Raw genomic sequence first — 20,011 nt, 5'->3', positions numbered from 1 at the left:
AGTTGCTAGCCCACATCATCTTGGTGCATTCTGGGCTGAAATTGGCATCTGAAAACAATCTAAATATGTAATAACTAATCTCTTGCAATTTTCCAACAAACTTGCACTTGACAAAGAAGCTAGATGGAGCGTTAACTTTCGCCAAGTACAAAAACTGGCAGCAGAAATGTGTGTAATCTCAGAAAGAGCAGTGTAGCATGTTAGTGGTATCGTAACTTCTTCAGAAGCTGTAGGTGTGAGTGCTGTCTCCCATTTGCCATGTGATTGATGTAAAGGGGAAAGCAGATTTACTCAAATGAACAATTTTAATAAAGAAGTAATGCGCAAAATTGTTCTGGAACACTACAATATAGAAGAGTATGCTATAACCAGTACAGCCTGTACCCAAATGCAACACAAATTTGACTATGAAAGCTCGGAAATGTCCATTCTTTGAGTTCTACATTGTTACATTCAGAAAATGTAGCAATGGACATGAATTTCTTGTGAACAAAGGGATATTGCCACATTAAGAGCTTCATTTTTGTGGACTATGCATATATGCATTTGGAGGACAACAGGCATGTGGTTTATCCAAACAAAAGTTGGGTTTCACAAGGGAGATAGTGGCCTGAAAGCACCTAATGGTTGACGTGGTCTGCTTATTATGACTCGTGTTGGATTTGAAAATACTGGTTTTATACCAGCAGTAAAACTTGTATTTTGTGGCTGTAAGATTTCAGTCATATCTGATTACCATTCAGAAATGAATGATGCTGCATCCAAGAACTGGTTTGTTAATCTGTTACATTCATTGAAAAAAGGCTGCATTGTTGTAATGGATAATGCCAGCTACCCTTCTATGTACCTTCCTCGAACAAGGATAAAGCAAAAATCATGGACTAGTTTCAAAAGAAGGGTGTTTAGTTTTCCTCTGCTGAATCTTTCATCAAAGAAAGAGATAACAGATGCTAGGGAGTTCGATGAATTTGACCACAGTGCAAAGGAAACTGGACATGAAGTTAAGCGATTTCTGCCACACCACTGCTAGTTAATTCTACTGAGTTGATATGGACTCAAGTGAGAAAGAGATATAGCAAAATGGAACAAAACTTTTAAGCTTACTGATGTTGAATGCTTTAACATGAAAAACTGGATCATGTTACGAAAGGAGACTGGACTAAATGTGTGCATGCGGAGGTGTTCAAACAAGATTATGTTACAAAGTGTGTTAGGGATGCTGCAATGGAAACAATTTTAACATGACTGAGTGAAAACAATGTCACTGAACTTTAATATAATTAGAGGATGAACTAATTTAAGTACGTATAACATTTATACAACATTCAACTATGAACTGCTGTTAACTAGCAAAGCTAATATATTGCTACCTTGCTACATGGTTTTTCCTTAGAGAATGTACTGTGCATATCCTCTGCATTCTAAGCTTTTTAAGTCTGAAACTCCAGAGTTCAGCAGTATTTTGGTAAGTACCCACTGAATTGTTTGTAAAAGTCTCACTTCATGCATTCTATAAAATTACATTTGTACACGTTTATCCTTCTGTGATTATAAGATAGGCAGTTCCCTGTACAGTTTTGTATAACATATATCAGTGATAATGATGGACTCTGAAGAAATGAATTAAAATCTCTGGTATGGACAGGACTTAAACCCACAGTGGTGGTGCAATGGTTAGCATTCCTGCCTAGCACGCAAGGAGACCGGGGTTCAAGTCCTGGCCATAGCAGAGATTTTAATTAATTTCTTCAGATTCCATCACTATCGTAGATAAGGATGAGACTTAAATGTTTCAAGGAAAATTTAATTATTAGATGTATGGGTCTATACCTGAGGTACAGGATTTCCCCATTACGTCCAATGCTGGGGTGCTATTCCAATGCAGGAGAGCCCTGGCAATAGTGACAATCTAAGAAGGGGAGAATAAGCTGAAGCTACAAGTTGAAGTTTGTGTTGGGGAGGACATTGGCCTTGAGTGGTCCATGCAGCAATGTTGACCACAGCACTGTGGTTGTAGAATGGTTAGCATTCCTGCCTAGTAAGAAAGGAGACCCAGGTTCAAGTCCCTGCTGTAGCACAGGTTTTAATTCATTTCTTCAGATTCCGTCATTATTGTAGGTAAAGATGACTCTTAATGTCTTGAGGAAAAATTAATTATATGACTTATATAAGTGTTCTCAGTGATGGGTGCAGTGATGAGAATCTGTAACAGCTGCAAATATACTCATTTTGTGAGGTAGGACATACTCTCGGCTCTATTAAGGTGAGCTGTTAGAACAAGAACGCTGTCAACAACTTACACACTGCCATGCATGGAGTCTGTTGCTTGTCAATCATGTTCATTGGTGACACAATACAATAATGATTACTTACATGCTACCAAAATTAATTTGATAATTTCCGTAACGAATTCTTAAGAGGAAGTTTCTGCAAGGTCCAACAGAATGCAAATTCTTGAGACAACATTTCTTGTTACACGGGCGAAATAGTTTTACACCTCTTATGATATTTCAGTTTTTACTTCGAATATTTTTATGTTTTCCCAATAAAACATGTGTCTCATGCTTCTGTAAATTTTGAGAACTTTTATACTTTTTTTTTAGTTCTGGCTTTTTACAAAGCTTGATGTAAAATAAATTTCCTGCAAATTTCTTGTTATTGTTTTCTCAGTAAAGACTACCAACAATTTTCTTTTGGGAAACACTCCATCATATTCTAGATTAAAAATAGGTGTGACTAATACTTTCTTCAGAATTTTTACTGACATCTGAAATAGGTGAGATGACCACCCTAGTTCAGTGATGACAAATGCAATGCAACTTCTGGCACATGCCTCATATTTATATGTCAAAATGCCATTCCAGTAATGTTGATTTGCTTTCATCATAGTTACCCCAAATTGCTGGAGGCTATATTAACCAAAGTTTACGCACATTTCTCCTCTCCAATCTAGCAAATTAATCAAATACCTAAGCTATGATGATTAATATTCTGACCAAATATAATTACAGTTAATATGAACATAAACCTAGAGTTTTTCAATATTAATACAAAATTAGATCAATTTTGATGTTCTTTCCTCTTGTGCTTGTTTGATTATGTGTATTGCACTCACTATAGCAGCCAGCTGGCAATTTTGTACATTCAAGCAGTGGTCACTTTTTATCTTCAACAGTGTGCTTCCTCATTTGCAGTCTGACAGTCTTATCCTGATACAGTGAGCAGTATCATCATAGGCTTATCATCAGCACATTCTAAGAAACAAGCCAAGACTTCTCATGGTTTATGACCTTGCAGATTAGACTCCATATTTTGTCTTCAGTAAATACATTGCTGAGCTCTTCTATTACAGTTATCTTCAGGCTCAACTGTTATAATGGCTTTCATGACTTCCTTCAACAAAATGATATGCTTAACTCCTCATAGTTGGGATTCAGAATCATGTAGAATTTTTAACTTCTCATAGTTGGGATTCAGAATCATGTAGAATTTTTAACTTCTCATAGTTGGGATTCAAAGTCATGTAGAATTTTTTAAAGGATCTCATATTTGCCATTGACTGTAGATATTGCTTCTTTCACAATTGTAATTTTGGCCTTAAGATTTTGCTTCAACCCATGTTAAACTTTAAAATTGTCCAACATGTATACATGTCATCATCAGAACAGAGCATTTTCACACTGCCTCATTTCACATTGAAACAGTGCGTAAAAACATCAGTTCATTGCGATCTGTGTTAAGAGTGTTAACATTAGTAATAGTTCATGCAATTTACACCATTTCACAGTGTACGGAGCTTCTCACTCATTCAATGAAGCTGTGTTTTTACGATTGAAATTGCAATTGAGAAATAAAGTATCTCTACAGTCAACAGCGAATGACATCCCTTAAAAATGGTGTACATCATGCCTGTGCCAGCGAAAAGCCAACTAATCTCTCTCTTACTTCTGTTGAGGAATCCATAAACTGAGCAACGTGTAAAAGGAAGCCTCATGAAAATTCAGATACAAATCAATAGGTTTTATGACAGGTGTTCAGAATTAATTTACCTTCATCCTTTATCACACCCAAGAGCACAATCATGCCTTCCTGCAGATCAGCAGCATCGTGATGACACCAGAAACTGGATATATGAATGATTCAAAAGCTACAGCACATTCTCTTATCTTTAGCCCATGGAATCAGTGATAATGCCAAACCACACTTACATAACAGGTGATTAGGGAAAATTGTAACGATGATCAATAATACAGTACTTGTAGGTAGAAAAAGCAAACTGTTTGCATGATGATGGGAGTACCGATGTACTTTGTTGTGTGTTGAAAACGAAAAAGACTGGGCTATTTAGGTATTCAAGGCAAATGGGAAATGCAACAATAAGTATAATCTTTCAAAAATGTGTTATTCAAAAAGATCTTGGGGAGATCTGGAATTAGAAAAAATAGTATTAACAGCAAAGCTTTAAGCAGAAACTCGTAACTGTTAGTCGCAGAGTGCTTTTTATCCTTGAATTTGAAAGACTTGCTCAGCTCTATAGACAAGCTGCCTATGGACTGCCATGAAAATGGAAATCACTGTCACAGCTAAGTGTCAACTCTGTTGTGCACATATACACAGTCCTAACTGTTCAGGACAACTAAATGTTTTGGCCACACAATTGACATAACAGTCTAACATTTTGGTTAGTCTAGCTGTAGCTCATGACTAAATGACAAGTATCCAGATAACTGCAATTCCAAATCAGTAAATTGTTCATATGAAAGCATCTGTTCTTCAGTGAAGATATTAAAGGCTTGCTTTTCTCTCTCTTCATTACAGCAACCAGAATTTAAGAGCAGCCCTAAGTTCCCCAAATGGTAATTGTTGTTGTTGTGTGGTCTTCAGTCCTGAGACTGGTTTGATGCAGCTCTCCATGCTACTCTATCCTGTGCAAGCTTCTTCATCTCCCAGTACCTACTGCAACCTACATCCTTCTGAATGTGCTTAGTGTATTCATCTCTTGGTCTCCCTCTACGATTTTTACCCTCCACGCTGCCCTCCAATGCTAAATTTGTGATCCCTTGATGCCTCAAAACATGTCCTACCAACCAATCCCTTCTTCTAGTCAAGTTGTGCCACAAACTTCTCTTCCCCCCAATCCTATTCAATACCTCCTCATTAGTTATGTGATCTACCCACCTTATCTTCAGCATTCTTCTGTAGCACCACATTTCGAAAGCTTCTATTCTCTTCTTGTCCAAACTGGTTATCGTCCATGTTTCACTTCCATACATGGCTACACTCCATACAAATACTTTCAGAAACGACTTCCTGACACTTAAATCTATACTCGATGTTAACAAATTTCTCTTCTTCAGAAACGAGTTCCTTGCCATTGCCAGTCTACATTTTATATCCTCTCTACTTCGACCATCATCAGTTATTTTACTCCCTAAATAGCAAAACTCCTTTACTACTTTAAGTGTCTCATTTCCTAATCTAATCCCCTCAGCATCACCCAATTTAATTTGACTACATTCCATTATCCTCGTTTTGCTTTTGTTGATGTTCATCTTCTATCCTCCTTTCACGACACTGTCCATTCCGTTCAACTGCTCTTCCAAGTCCTTTGCTGTCTGACAGAATTACAATGTCATCGGCGAACCTCAAAGTTTTTACTTCTTCTCCATGAATTTTAATACCTACTCCGAATTTTTCTTTTGTTTCCTTTACTGCTTGCTCAATATACAGATTGAATAACATCGGGGAGAGGCTACAACCCTGTCCCACTCCTTTCCCAACCACTGCTTCCCTTTCATGCCCCTCGACTCTTATAACTGCCATCTGGTTTCTGTACAAATTGTAAATAGCCTTTCGCTCCCTGTATTTTACCCCTGCCACCTTCAGAATTTGAAAGAGAGTATTCCAGTTAACGTTGTCAAAAGCTTTCTCTAAGTCTACAAATGCTAGAAACGTAGGTTTGCCTTTCCTTAATCTTTCTTATAAGATAAGTCGTAAGGTTAGTATTGCCTCACGTGTTCCAACATTTCTACGGAATCCAAACTGATCTTCCCCAAGGTCCGCTTCTACCAGTTTTTCGATTCGTCTGTAAAGAATTCGCGTTAGTATTTTGCAGCGGTGACTTATTAAACTGATAGTTCGGTAATTTTCACATCTGTCAACACCTGCTTTCTTTGGGATTGGAATTATTATATTCTTCTTGAAGTCTGTGGGTATTTCGCCTGTCTCATACATCTTGCTCACCAGATGGTAGAGTTTTGTCATGACTGGCTCTCCCAAGGCCATCAGTAGTTCTAATGGAATGTTGTCTACTCCCGGGGCCTTGTTTCGACTCAGGTCTTTCAGCGCTCTGTCAAACTCTTCACGCAGTATCTTATCTCCCATTTCATCTTCATCTACATCCTCTTCCATTTCCATAATATTGTCCTCAAGTACATCGCCCTTGTATAAACCTTCTATATACTCCTTCCACCTTTCTGCCTTCCCTTCTTTGCTTAGAACTGGGTTGCCATCTGAGCTCTTGATATTCATACAAGTGGTTCTCTTCTCTCCAAAGGTCTCTTTAATTTTCCTGTAGGCAGTATCTATCTTACCCCTAGTGAGACAAGCCTCTACATCCTTACATTTGTCCTCTAGCCATCCCTGCTTAGCCATTTTGCACTTCCTGTCAATCTCATTTTTGAGACGTTTGTATTCCTTTTTGCCTGCTTCATTTACTGCATTTTTATATTTTCCCCTTTCATCAATTAAATTCAATGGTAATTACTGTCACTAAAATTTATTGCTGCATCTCTCAAAACAAATATACTATTAACCACACTGGGCGGTACCATTTTACAGAACTAAAAAGGGCATGTTTTGATTTTTTTTTTTAAATTAAATATGTTCGGCGTATGAACTGCGACAGCCGATTCATTGAAACCATTACAAGCTCTTTATACGGTCTGTTATGGCAGTGACAAATAGACATTTGAAAATACAAATACTGGGGTCGTGCACAGTCTTGGTGTAAGGAATGTTTTAAATATATCAACATACCAAGCACATGTTACTGTTGTTGCAATGCTCCTTCATGTTCACAAAAGTGAGGGTGAATGACATTATGACATGATACAGCACACCATAAGGTAATTTTGGAGTTGTGTAATGAACACTTTTGAAACTCACAACAATTTTCCTTTGCACAGTAATAAAATACTGTTTGTTGGTGTATCTATTAAAGGAGTTCATCTGACATCCATATGTTGTTAATAAGTCTGGAGTCCTAACTGATTTTAACCAAAACCTGTTCGCTAAACTCCCTACGTGACATGGGGCCTTGAGGATTTAATTGCTGCACAATCTTTTAACTTATGGTCATGGAACTTTAATTATGCAGAATTTCCTTATCAACCAATCTCTAGAGCAGATGCATGTTGTAGTATGGAATTGCAAGGTCCCCTCTCAATGGAAACTCAAACAGCTGCAATGGTCTCCAGGCTATGTACAATTTGATCCCCCCCCCCCCTCCAAAGCTGAACACATTTCTTCAAAATTATGCCTGAGCAGATGGGACACGTCTGAGGTATACTAGCTGATAATACTGTCGAAATACCCTTTCTGCAGCAGTCACACTATCACCCTGCTTGTAAAGTGCTCTCACAGTGATAGCGTGTATCACATCTCCAATGCTGTAAGATTACTAAATGATAACGTGTTCACAACAATTATACATCAGTTCCAAACAACTTCTGCAATTACAGTGCTACCAACAATAATGTTTCAAATTTCCCATTTCCCTGTACTACCCTGTATTTTATGGTATCTTAACACACCCGAGAAAATACGTTTTGAAAACAACCCATACTTTTAGCTATTCTGGTATGTACTTATTTATTTACTTATATCTAAAAACAAAGATTCTGTAATTTACCAAACGAAAGCGTTGGTACGTTGATAGAGACAATAACAAACACAAACAAACACACAAATTTCAAGATTTCGCAACCCAGGGTTGCTTCATCAGGAAAGCTTGAAATTTGTGTGTGTGTTTGTGTTTGTTATTGTCTCTATGAACGTACCAATGCTTTTGGTTGGTAAATTACAGAATCTTTGATTTTAGATATATTTTTCCCACATGGAATGTTTCCCTCTATTATATTCATATTTATTTACTTAATTACTCATCATGGTCTATAAAATTAAAAAATTCCTGGGTGATGATAACATGTTCCACCTATTATGCATGTCCATCACTGCCAATTCAGCATTCTCCGGGCCTCCCATTTTCCACTGTTCTTTTCATAGCTGCGTATGATGCACTTCCCTGTAGTGGGTCTTTTATTACACAATCTCTTCTCATCCAGTGTCCTAGTCAGTTTTGTTTGTTTCTCTTAATTGTTTCCAACCTCTGTCTTTTCTCAGTCACCCTGTGTAACACAACCTCATCTCCAAACCCATATTCACATCTCAAAAGCCTCCAAACATTTTCCTCTCTCCGCTACAGTGTCCATGTTTCTGCATCCGGGAACAATACATACAGAACACTTCACTTCATTAATATTTACTTGGTTTATTTAGTGTACCATAGAAAATACTACTTCTTCTGCAAGACATTTCTCACGTATATATATATATATACTTGTTTTTATTTCTTGTTTATATCTCGTGTCACTGGTTATTTTGCATCTCACGTAGCTGAAATTTTCAAACTGCTCCACTAAGTAATCAAAAATTTTTCTTAGTCTTCTCCACATTTATCCTCACTCTTTATTCCTCACAGCTCATGTTCAGTCCTTTACAAATGATTGCAAGATGGTGCTGTCAAGTGTTTTGTAATTATTTTTTTTCTTTTTTTAACTTTGGCAAATCAGAAATTGGCCAACAGTTTGTTTCCAGTGAGTGTCCAAAGAAACAATGTGAAAAAATGGAAATTTCACTTGATGGTTATTGTCGAATGACTTCTTTATGACTAGCATAAAGGTAAAACTCAATAACAATGTCCAACTGTGGGGGCTCACAAAGGCAGATGGTGGGTACCAAGTTTCATAAAAGCATCATGTCATATGAGGAGCCATTTTGCTGAAATCATTTATCCTTAATATTACAAGGGCTGTTCAATAAAGAATGATCATAATTTTTTTTTTACGGTCATAATTCCTCGCGCTAAAATTTAATCTTAATGATATTCTGTTAGCTTAATGTGCAACAAACACACTGTAGTAGTTTCACTGTTAGGACTCCTGGTTCCCGCTTTTGAGACGCAGGCAAGGTCAGACATGTTCAGTATCGCCTGCTGCTGCAATGGAGGTAACACGGGAGGAACAATATGCGGCTTGGAAATTCTGCTTTCATCTCGACAAATCTTCAGCTGAGGCCTATACAATGTTACAGGAGGCCTATGGAGAATCTGTTCTTCCCTACAGCACAGCTTGAAGGTAGTTTAAAATATTTAAAGAGGGGAGACAATCAATTTCAAAGGAAGGTGGACCCGGTGCTCCAGTTACTGCTCTTATGGAAGAAAACATCAACATTGCTGCTGTCACTGTGAGAGAGGATCGACGAATTATCTAAAGATCACTTTCTGAAATACTGAACATTTCACTGGGTGCCACCCTCACATTGGTGACACTAAAATTACACATGACATGTTTGTGCATGATGGGTTCCAAGACTGTTGATTCCCGAACAAAAGGATATTCGCGTGCAGGTCTGCAGGCAGTTAAAATTGATGTATTTCATGTTAGAGGAAGATCCAGAGTTTCTTTCAAATGTAATCACTGCTGATGAAACTTGGCTACATCATTCTGATCCTGAGAGAAAACAGCAAAGCTCAGTGTGGAAATTTCCAAAAGTTATGGTCTTCTCATTCTTTGATATTCATATAATGGTTTATCAGCATGTTGTAACTGCACACACACCAGTAACTGGACAATACTACAGGGATGTCCTGAGAACATTGCAAGTCCATATCAAGCGCAAACGACCACATTTCCATGCAGCATATTGCCAATGTTGTTCTATCTACATCTACATGGATACTCTGCAAATCACATTTAAGTGCCTCGCAGAGGGTTCGCCGAACCACCTTCACAATTCTCTATTATTCCAATCTCGTATAGCGTGCGCGAAGAATGATCACCTATATCTTTCCGTACGAGCTCTGATTTCTCTTATTTTATCTTGGTGATCGTTCCTCCCTATGCAAGTTGGTATCAACAAAATATTTTCGCATGTGGAGGAGAAAGTTGGTGATTGGAATTTCGTGAGACGATTCCATCGCAACGAAAAATGCCTTTCTGTTAATGATGTCCATCCCAAATCCTGTATCATTTCTGTGACACTCTCTCCCATATTTCGCGATAATACAAAACATGCTGCCTTTCTTTGAACTTTTTCGATGTGCTCAGTCACAGAGCTCTGCATTTCGATGAAAACAACCGCTCGAGCATTTCCCATTTCGCGCCACTGCTCGACGTCTGGGAAAGGCCCACGCTGCGATACGGCTGCGGCCGTCTAATGCACCATGTGGCCGGTTGTCCGCCACCTCTCAGTTATCGGTTGCACTGTCGAACACTGCCGGGCACTCGAGTGTACTCACAATCTTGGCCGGTGACAGTACAACCGCCGTGCGCTCTACAGTGCCGAATCGCATTAGAAACCGTGTGTAAACGCAGTTGACGACCTGGCTTTGTGCAACGCAGACAGCGTTATGGATAAACCAAGTATAGGTCATAAACGTTCCATTCATGAAACAAAGAGGAGTATTATGGTGAGAATTAGGAGCAGCTCATTAGTCCTGAAGAAGAAAGACAAGTCGGAAGAGGAGGAGAAAATTGAAGCTTGGAAATCGTTGGCACTTGTAGTGGATCCTATCACGCAGGCTTCTGCTGGTTTCGTGCAATGACCACACGTGATACCATACTTCTGTACCAGTCATGCACAACAGGTATGATTCGGCACTGCAAAAGTAAATGTGGAGCAGAAGTCCACCGGCCACTTGCAGTACCAAGTAACATAAAGAAAGTTGTTGTCGATAGGTTGGTCGATCTGAGTGGAATAGATTTGCTACCGTTAAATACTTGTAGTAAGATTGGCTTGGCGCCACTTACGGCAAAGTCAGTATAGAAGATGTTCTTCCGCACCCTACCACTGTATTGCGGCATATTAAAGAAAAGGCAGACAAAATACGGGGGGACAATGGTGCCCAAGCTAATATGTGCCTTAAAGAACAAAATGTGCGCTTTAGACACTGATCTGTGGTCTGATAACTACAAGAAGAGAATTTTTTTGACTATGACGTCGCATTATGTGAATGATGAGTGGCAGCTAGTTTCTGAATGTACCTAAGACAGGAGAGAACATACGGAACGAAATCGAAGAGCGGATGATTGAGGTAGGAATTAACAAGAATGATCTTACGAAACGTTACTTTGTCACCGAGCAAGTAGCTAATATGAAGAAGGCACTTGAATCTTACAACCGTTTGCCTTGCTTTGATCACTGCTTGATGACTGCGCTTCATCACACATTTTCAAGAGACATTTTTAGAAGACGAAGCCCCTGAAATCCTGTCGTGTCTACTATCAGCAAGAGCTACAGTAGGCTATTTGAAGAGATCGGGTCACTTGGGGCGTCTGCGGCACTCTGTGAAGCAAGAAGCTGTAACTCGGTGGAACAGTATACTGTTAATTCTCAATTCCGTCATAAGTCAAATCGACGATATTCGAGACCTACTAGAATCCCAGGGGCAATCGACACTCTTAGAAACCTTCCAAGAAGGGTGCATACGAGACGTCGTTGCTTTTCTAACCCCTTTTAAAGAAGCGAGTTTGGATTTGGAAACTACAAAGATAACAATGCTGGAACACGTGCTCCCATGGTACAAGAGTCTGTTACATCAATGTGAACCAATAGACAGTGACAACAAGGTAATAACACTTTCTATAGGTTATGATCCTTTACATTTCTGGCATTCCCCAAGGTAGTGTTATAGGCACATTGCTGTTCCTTATCTATCTGCTCAGATTGTCTCCTTATCAATCTGCTCAGATTGTCTCCCAAATCGTTTATATAGATAAGGAACAGCAAAGGGCCTATAACACTACCTTGGGGAACGCCAGAAATCGCTTCTGTTTTACTCGATGACTTCTGTCAATTACAACGAACTGTGACCTCTCTGACAGGAAATAACAGATCCAGTCACATAACTGAGACGATATTCGATAAGCATGCAATTTTACTATGAGCTGCTTGTGTTGTATAGTGTCAAAAGCCTTCTGGAAATCCATAAATATGGAATCGATCTTAAATCCCTTGTCAATAACACTCAGCACTTCACGTGAATAAAGAGCTAGTTGTGTTTCACAGGAATGATGTTTTCTAAACCCATGTTGACTGTGTGTCAATAGACCATTTCCTTCGAGGTAATTCATTATGTTTCGAACACAATATATGTTCTAAAATCCTGCTGCATATCGATGTTAACGATATGGGCCTGCAATTTAGTGTATTACTCCTACTACCTTTCTTGAATATTGGTGTGACCTGTGCAACTTTACAGTCTTTGGGTACAGATCTTTCGTCGAGCGAACGGTTGTATATGATTCTTAAGTTTGGAGCTAATGCATCAACATACTCCCAAAGGAACCTAATTGGTATACAGTCGGGACCAAAAGACTTACTTTTATTAAGTTATTTAAGTTGCTTCACTACTCCGTGGATATTCACTACTACGTTATACATGTTGGCAGCTGTTCTCGATTCAAATTCTGGAATATTTACATCGTCTTCTTTTGTGAAGGCATTTCCGAATAACTTACAAAAATCAACGTGAAGTGCATCCCTCACCCTCCCTATAGTCCAAATTCAGCCCCATGTGACCTTTTTTTTTTTCTTTTCCCTAACATGAAGAAACGCATTCGTGGGAGGCATTATCAATCATCAGAAGCAGTGGTGAAGGCAATTTTGAAGGACCTCTCAAAAAATGGTTTCCAACATGTATTTGAAGACTGGCAGAAATGCTGGGACAGGTGCATCACATTCATGGGAGACTACTTTGAGAAGGACTATCAAAGTTATGAGGATGAGTAAAGGTATGTTGTCAAAAACAAAATTATGATCATTCTTTATTGAACAGTCCTCGTATATTTTTGATGTTTAATACTGTCTTCAAGTCATGCTAGAAACTATGTAGAAACTGGATATGTACATACCACATTGTTTACATCCACCCCTTCTTCCACATCTGGTTGTTCACCTTCTTCATTGATATCTTCCGCAGTTGATATTCGCAAGAGACCAGAGGCTGAATCGTAACTCACTCCAGTCTCTGGGATTGTTGCTAAATATCGGCCAAAACTGGCCAGTTTATATGCTCGCAGGAGTGACTGTGAACAAATGATCTTCATGTAATAGCATAATAAGTGACACCAGAAGATTAGGGTAATGATACTATGAAACAGCATTTTGGCAGATGTACAAATTCAATAGATGTCCACAGCCAACAGATGCAAACATTTTTCAGGTGTGTTGGCAACAGACAACTTCTCTATTTTACTAAAACGCCTGTTTGTGGATGGTGTACATGTCACCTAGCTAAGAAGTAGAACTGGTTTATAAAAACAATTCTTTTTTCAGGGACAATATGGCAATTTAATGAATATGGGTAACTTTTACTTATATCAAAATTAATCAAAAATATTAAATTGGGGAGGTGGTCAAATTTCTGTATGGTTCACTTTTGTCTGTGATGAGATACTGTTAAGTCACAACAGATAATTTTCATTCCTAGTTTTATATTTACAAATACTATAGCAGTTTTTTTTTTTTTTTTTTGTGATTGACTGTGAATGAACTGGAAGACTCCTCAGTATGAATAGCTGCTTAGTTGGTCATGTTCGGTTGTCACATTCAACCGAGCAGCTGGACAGTGCTGCCCTCTCAGAAATTGTTTGTGTCTGAGCAACAATGACCAGCAGACCAACCCTGCGAGAGCACCTAATGGCACACGTGCGTCTGCAGTGGTGAGAACAGAACTGAACGGGGCTTGGCCAGTTGGCTATCATATCTCTTGGCCCGATGCCCTGAATGCTAAACAGTGGATATGTTTAGTTTGTTTTGTGAAAGCAAACATATCATTGCATTTTCATCTGTGGACACTAGCATTTTGGTACATTCAAGCCAGACTGTGTTGGACAACTGCTGCTTCTGCTGTTGTCTGATATGCTATCTTTCCATGATGAATAAAGCTTTAAGAAAGAAACATATTACCACATGCTCAATGGCAAAAGCAAGCCTCACAGTTGTTAAAGCACTTTGAATATTATGTACATGCTGAGGGCAGAGGAATCTTCGAATATATGGGTTTTGAAATCTCAAAGAAAAGTAGTAATAATAATAATAATAATAATTTTAAAAAATGTGCAGCAATTCAGATTAATCATGCTAATGCAGCTGACAAGGTTTTGTCAAATTCTGGATTTGCCTTGAGGGCACTGAAATATAGCATCAAGCTGCCTACCATAAAAGTGCTGTCATTTAATGGTGATGTAACACAATTCGGGCATTTTTGGAAGACATCTGTGAGTATCGTCATAAATAACGCGGAATTAGAGGACACTGCTAAGTATCGCCATTTGCTTAGTTCATTAACAGGCAAAGCACATAATCTACTGCTTATCTTCTGATGACTAACACTACATTTGGTTTGCAACAGCTAAAACAATCTTCAGCTGATTGCACTGCCGCATTTAAATAAACTTAACACCACGGTCAATGACAAATTCATGTGCACGTAAACTCCATGCACCACTGACAAGGCTTCAAGCAATGTGCATGCGCTGATGGCATTACGTCTAGATAACTCTTTGCAAGACATAATTACATCAATGCTCCTTATAGAAAGGGCTGAACAGTCTGTAAGAGCAAAGTCTCAAGCCAATCTGAGTTTGAACGGCTTTCCAACATTCAAAGAAACGTATGCTTTTCTTGAAAACAAATGCAACTCATTATAAACTGTCGAGACACAACACATCACGGTATACCCAGTAATAAACATCATAATACCTCCAATATACAGTAGTTCGGGCTTTTGAGAAAAGATTTACATTGCTACTACTGCTGTATGTGTCATGTACTACCAGTTTCCTGTATTGCAGAAATGTAGGAAATTCAGACAAGCTACATGTAGCGAATGCAAACCAATTGTGATGCACAACAACTTTGTTACAATTGTCTGAAGAGTGATCACAGGACTTCTAACCACAAAGTCATTAGCAACCATACCTGTGGTAAATGACACTATACATTACTGCATGCACAATATGGAACAAGGAATGACTGTCCAAGTGAAAAGCCATACAAACACAATGATAAATGTCAGTCAAGTTTATAACATTATTACTCACTGAAGGTCAGCCCAGGCAATTGAGTGCTTCTTATACTGCAAGAATTAAGCTGCAAGACAACAGTGGCAAAAGGCAGACTTCTCGTACTTTATTAGATTCTGGGTCACAGTCATGCTTCACATTGGAAGCATGGGCAAAACACCTCAGCCTTCAAAGGTGGCACAGCAGGGTGCCAATTCATTGAGTAGGTGCAACCCTCTCAGAAACAGAACACCATGTCTCTGTACAAATGGGCCCGGCATAAGAAACTTCATGTTGTCTGTCAATATTTAGTTTTGCCAAACATAACATACATCTTGCCAGAACAAATAGTTGATCCCAGTTGGAACTTGCCAAATACACAACTAGCTGATCCAGAGTTTTGGTCACCTGGCGAGATGGACGTACTGCTAGGAGCAGAATCTTGTCCGGTAAGGACTATCTCCATATGGGCTGATCATCCCACACTTCAGGAGACAGAACTAAGTTAGTTATTCCATATCAGGCCAGTATCAAACAGCAGAGCACATAACTTCATCGCAGCAGTCGATTGTGTAAAAACTGACACGACATTCAAACTCATGAAACTCTGGGAGATGTAAGAATTACATCAAGTACAAACTTGAAATATAACTTATTTCACGATACATTTTTAAGAGTATTTGAAAATTGTTTTCCCAAGAAAACAGTTAAACATAATTCCAAGAAAACATAAAAAATCTTGGCTAACTAAAGGAATAAGAATATCTTGCAACCATAAAAGAGAACTGTATCGAACAACAAGAGGGAGTACTGACACCGAAATTGTTCAATATTATAAAAACTATTGCGCGGTATTAAGAAAAGTTATTAAAAAGTCCATAAGCATGTGTATCATGTCTGAGATCAGTAACTCTGATAATAAAATTAAAGCAATTTGGAATATTATTGAAAGGGAAACAGAGCAACCAAGAGCACAGGAAGATTTTAGTGCCATAAAACTGAATGACAAGTGTACTAACAAACAATCAGAAATTGAAAATATTTTCAATAATCATTTTTTAAATGTTGTGGAGAAAATAGGATCTAGATCTTCACTAGAAGAGGCAAGGCCACTAATAGAAGAGGCCATACCTGTGCAGTTTGAAACAACTATAATTCACCAACCTCTCCCTCTGAAATCAGTAAAATAATAAACTCACTGAAAAGTAAAAGCTCTTACGGAATTGATTCCATTTCCAGCAAGGTACTTAAAGCTTGTTCCCCACAGATAAGTAGGATTCTCAGCCACGTATGTAATAGCTCTTTGGAGCAGGGTGTTTTCCCCAATAGACTGAAATATGCCATCGTAAAACCATTGCATAAAAAGGGGGATACGTCGGATGTCAACAACTACCGCCCAATTTCTCTGACAGCTCTATCAAAAATTTTTGAGAAAGTAATGTGTTCAAGAGTAGCCTCCCATATTTGTAAAAATAAAGTACTAACAAAATGTCAGTTTGGTTTTCAGAAAGGCTTTTCAACAGAAAATGCTATATACGCTTTCACTGATCAAATATTAAATGCTCTGAATAACCAGACATCACCCATTGGTATTTTTTGTGATCTCTCAAAGGCCTTTGATTGTGTAAATCATGGAATTCTTTTAGATAAGCTAAATCATTATGGTTTGAGGGGGGCAGTGCACAAATGGTTTAATTCATACTTAACTGAAAGAATGCGGAAAGTTGAAATAAGTGGTTCATGTAATGTTAAAACAACAGCTGATTCCTCAAACTGGGGAGGCTATCAAGTATGGGGTCCCACAGGGTTCGGTCTTAGGTCCTTTACTGTTCTTGATATACATTAATGACTTACCATACCACATTGATGAAGATGCAGAGTTAGTTCTTGTTGCTGATGATACAAGTATAGTAATAACATCCAAAAACCAAGAAATAAGTGATGTAATTGTAAATGATGTTTTTCACAAAATTATTAAGTGGTTCTCAGCAAATGGACTCTCTTTAAATTTTGATAAAATACAGTATATACAGTTCTGTACAGTAAATGGCACAACTCCAGTAATAAATATAGACTTTGAACAGAAGTCTATAGCTAAGGCAGAATTTTCAAAATTTTTAGGTGTGTCCATTGATGAGAGGTTAAACTGGAAGCAACACATTGATGGTCTGCTGAAACGTCTGAGTTCAGCTACGTATGCTATTAGGATTATTGCAAATTTTGGTGATAAGAATCTCAGCAAATTAGCTTACTATGCCTACTTTCATTCACTGCTTTCGTATGGCATCATATTCTGGGGTAATTCATGGTTGAGTAGGAAAGTATTCATTGCTCAAAAACGTGTAATCAGAATAATTGCTGGAGCCCACCCACAGTCATCCTGCAGACATCTATTTAAGGATCTAGGGATCCTCACAGTAACCTCACAGTATATATATTCACTTATGAAATTTGTTGTTAATAATCCAACCCAGTTCAAAAGTAATAGCAGTGTGCATAGCTATAACACCAGGAGAAAGGATGATCTTCACTATGCAGGGTTAAATCTGACTTTGGCACAGAAAGGGGTAAATTATGCTGCCACAAAAGTCTTTGGTCACCTACCAAACAGCATCAAAAGCCTAACAGATAGCCAACTAACATTTAAAAATAAATTAAAAGAATTTCTAGATGACAACTCCTTCTACTCATTGGCTGAATTTTTAGATATAAATTAAGGGAAAAAAAACTTAAACATTAGTGTCATGCAATTTTTTGTGTAATGTAATATCTTGTACAGACATCTTTTATTAACCTGACATGTTCCACATCATTCCGAAGTGTCGTATTCATGATCTATGGAACAAGTATTAATCTAATCTAATCTACAGCAGTGAAAGAAGAGGAACAGTACAAAGCACACTTTGTGGAACAAATGTCAAAAGATTCCATAGGCAGATTCATCACCCACCTTATATTTTGCGAAGAGCCAAGCCCATAATATGATTCTTTGCACAATGCAGCAAACACTTCTCATAGACTGAACAGAGATGAGCGAGACAACTGAAGATGAAGGAAAGTATACAGTGTCCATGAGGAGATAAAAAGACATTTGTGGGGAATCCTGTGCCAGAGACACAGGAAATCACAACAGTCACATTATGGAATTATACGTACAGTAAGGAACCCAGCTCATCATACACTGCAGCGAGTGTCTCCTGCAAACTTGCAAGAATACAGCCTGTGGTAGGAGGGACAAGCCTGGCTTAAAGAAGATGTCACTTCATGGGCTGTACTTAGACACATCTGTAATATTTCTGCATCTCAGGTGGTGTCTGCATTAGCAGAACAAACCCAAAATGAAGAAGCATCAATTGTTACTTCATTCTTCCAGCACCGCCGTACTTTGGCAGGATATGGGAAGCAGGAGTCAAGTACTCAAGTATCACTTATGACTAATGATGGGAACCACACGTCCAACATTCGAAGAACTGACAACCCTGACCTGCCAAACTGAGGCTTGCTTCAACTATCCTGCTCCTCTCTCGCCAATATCTTGGAAACCTACTTAACCCCAAGTCATCACTCCAGGTCATTTTATGACTGGAACTGCAAAATACAAGTAACCCTCATGCAGATCTAGGTACAACCAGTCTGAGCTTGCTCACAATGTGGGAACTACAGTAGCAAGGGCTCCATATTCTTTGGTGGCAATGGCCATCTGACTGCCTATATCATCTACAGCAGGGATCCAAGTGGACGGTCCCCATTCAGAATATGCAGCCTTGTGTATTGGTTGTAGTAAGAGAGGCCAACCTGCCACCCTTATGCTGGAAGCTGGATGTCACTGAAAGAGTACACACTGGGCACAAAGGCATAGTCCGAGTGGCAACTATTTCCACACCACACAGGGTTTTCAACAGGCCAACCTGCAAGCCATGTCCTTTACTGAGTGAAGTTATACATATGTGAAAAGTGAATTTGTATTTTTTAAGTTGTATGTTTTCTTTTCTTTGTTCTTTGTATAACTTGCAGCAGACTCAGTCTATTTAATCTTCTTTTTTTTCCCCCACTCATTTTTTTTATGTGGTTCTATGTGTTAACAGAATGTTTGGTGTAAAGACACAATGATATGTGGATTTCCATGTGTTGTCTTTTATGCTTGCTTCAGCTGGACTTTGTGTCACTTGCATTATTTTCAAAATAAATAAATACTTCTTTCACAGATGGTGTGATCAATCACTACATTTGACCAAGGCACTGAACAGTGCTTCCCTCTCTGGAGGTATACATACCTGAGCAACAATGACCATAAGGCCACCCCTCCAAGGGCACCTAACAGTACACTCACCTCAGTGAGCTTGAGAACAATAGTGAATCCGACTTAGTCTGTCAGCTGTTGTAGCTTTCGGCCCACATGTCCTGTATGCTCAACAACGAAGATGTATATCTTGTTTTTTGAATGTAAACTTAATTCTGAATAGTAAGTGATTCTCTAACACACACCGTCATTCACTGCAATCCAAATGGATCCAAACCATTATACAGTCCAAAATTCCTGGTCCTCTGATAACTTATATGGTTTATGTAACAGACAATAACAGGTTGTCCACAAGAACTCTGGGGATGCACATGATATGTTAATCTTACTACTCATTTACAAGCAAAATATGCACTGTGTATAA

At 38.6% G+C, this 20,011-nt stretch overlaps 1 protein-coding gene across 1 annotated transcript in view; it reads right to left on the bottom strand.

The window, feature by feature from the left end:
* LOC124804984 (nonsense-mediated mRNA decay factor SMG5) overlaps positions 1-20,011 on the bottom strand; it is a 277,769-nt gene that overhangs the window by 133,372 nt on the left and 124,386 nt on the right. Inside the window, exon 12 of the mRNA XM_047265375.1 lies at positions 13,194-13,367. Within this exon, the coding sequence (XP_047121331.1) occupies positions 13,194-13,367 (174 nt within the window). The remainder of the gene's footprint in view (positions 1-13,193; positions 13,368-20,011) is intronic.

This window comes from Schistocerca piceifrons, chromosome 7, assembly GCF_021461385.2.
Source record: "Schistocerca piceifrons isolate TAMUIC-IGC-003096 chromosome 7, iqSchPice1.1, whole genome shotgun sequence".
In the NCBI taxonomy this organism is placed as follows: domain Eukaryota; kingdom Metazoa; phylum Arthropoda; class Insecta; order Orthoptera; family Acrididae; genus Schistocerca; species Schistocerca piceifrons.
Note: the sequence above shows the minus strand (reverse complement) of the source record. Positions and strands in the feature narration are given on the sequence as shown.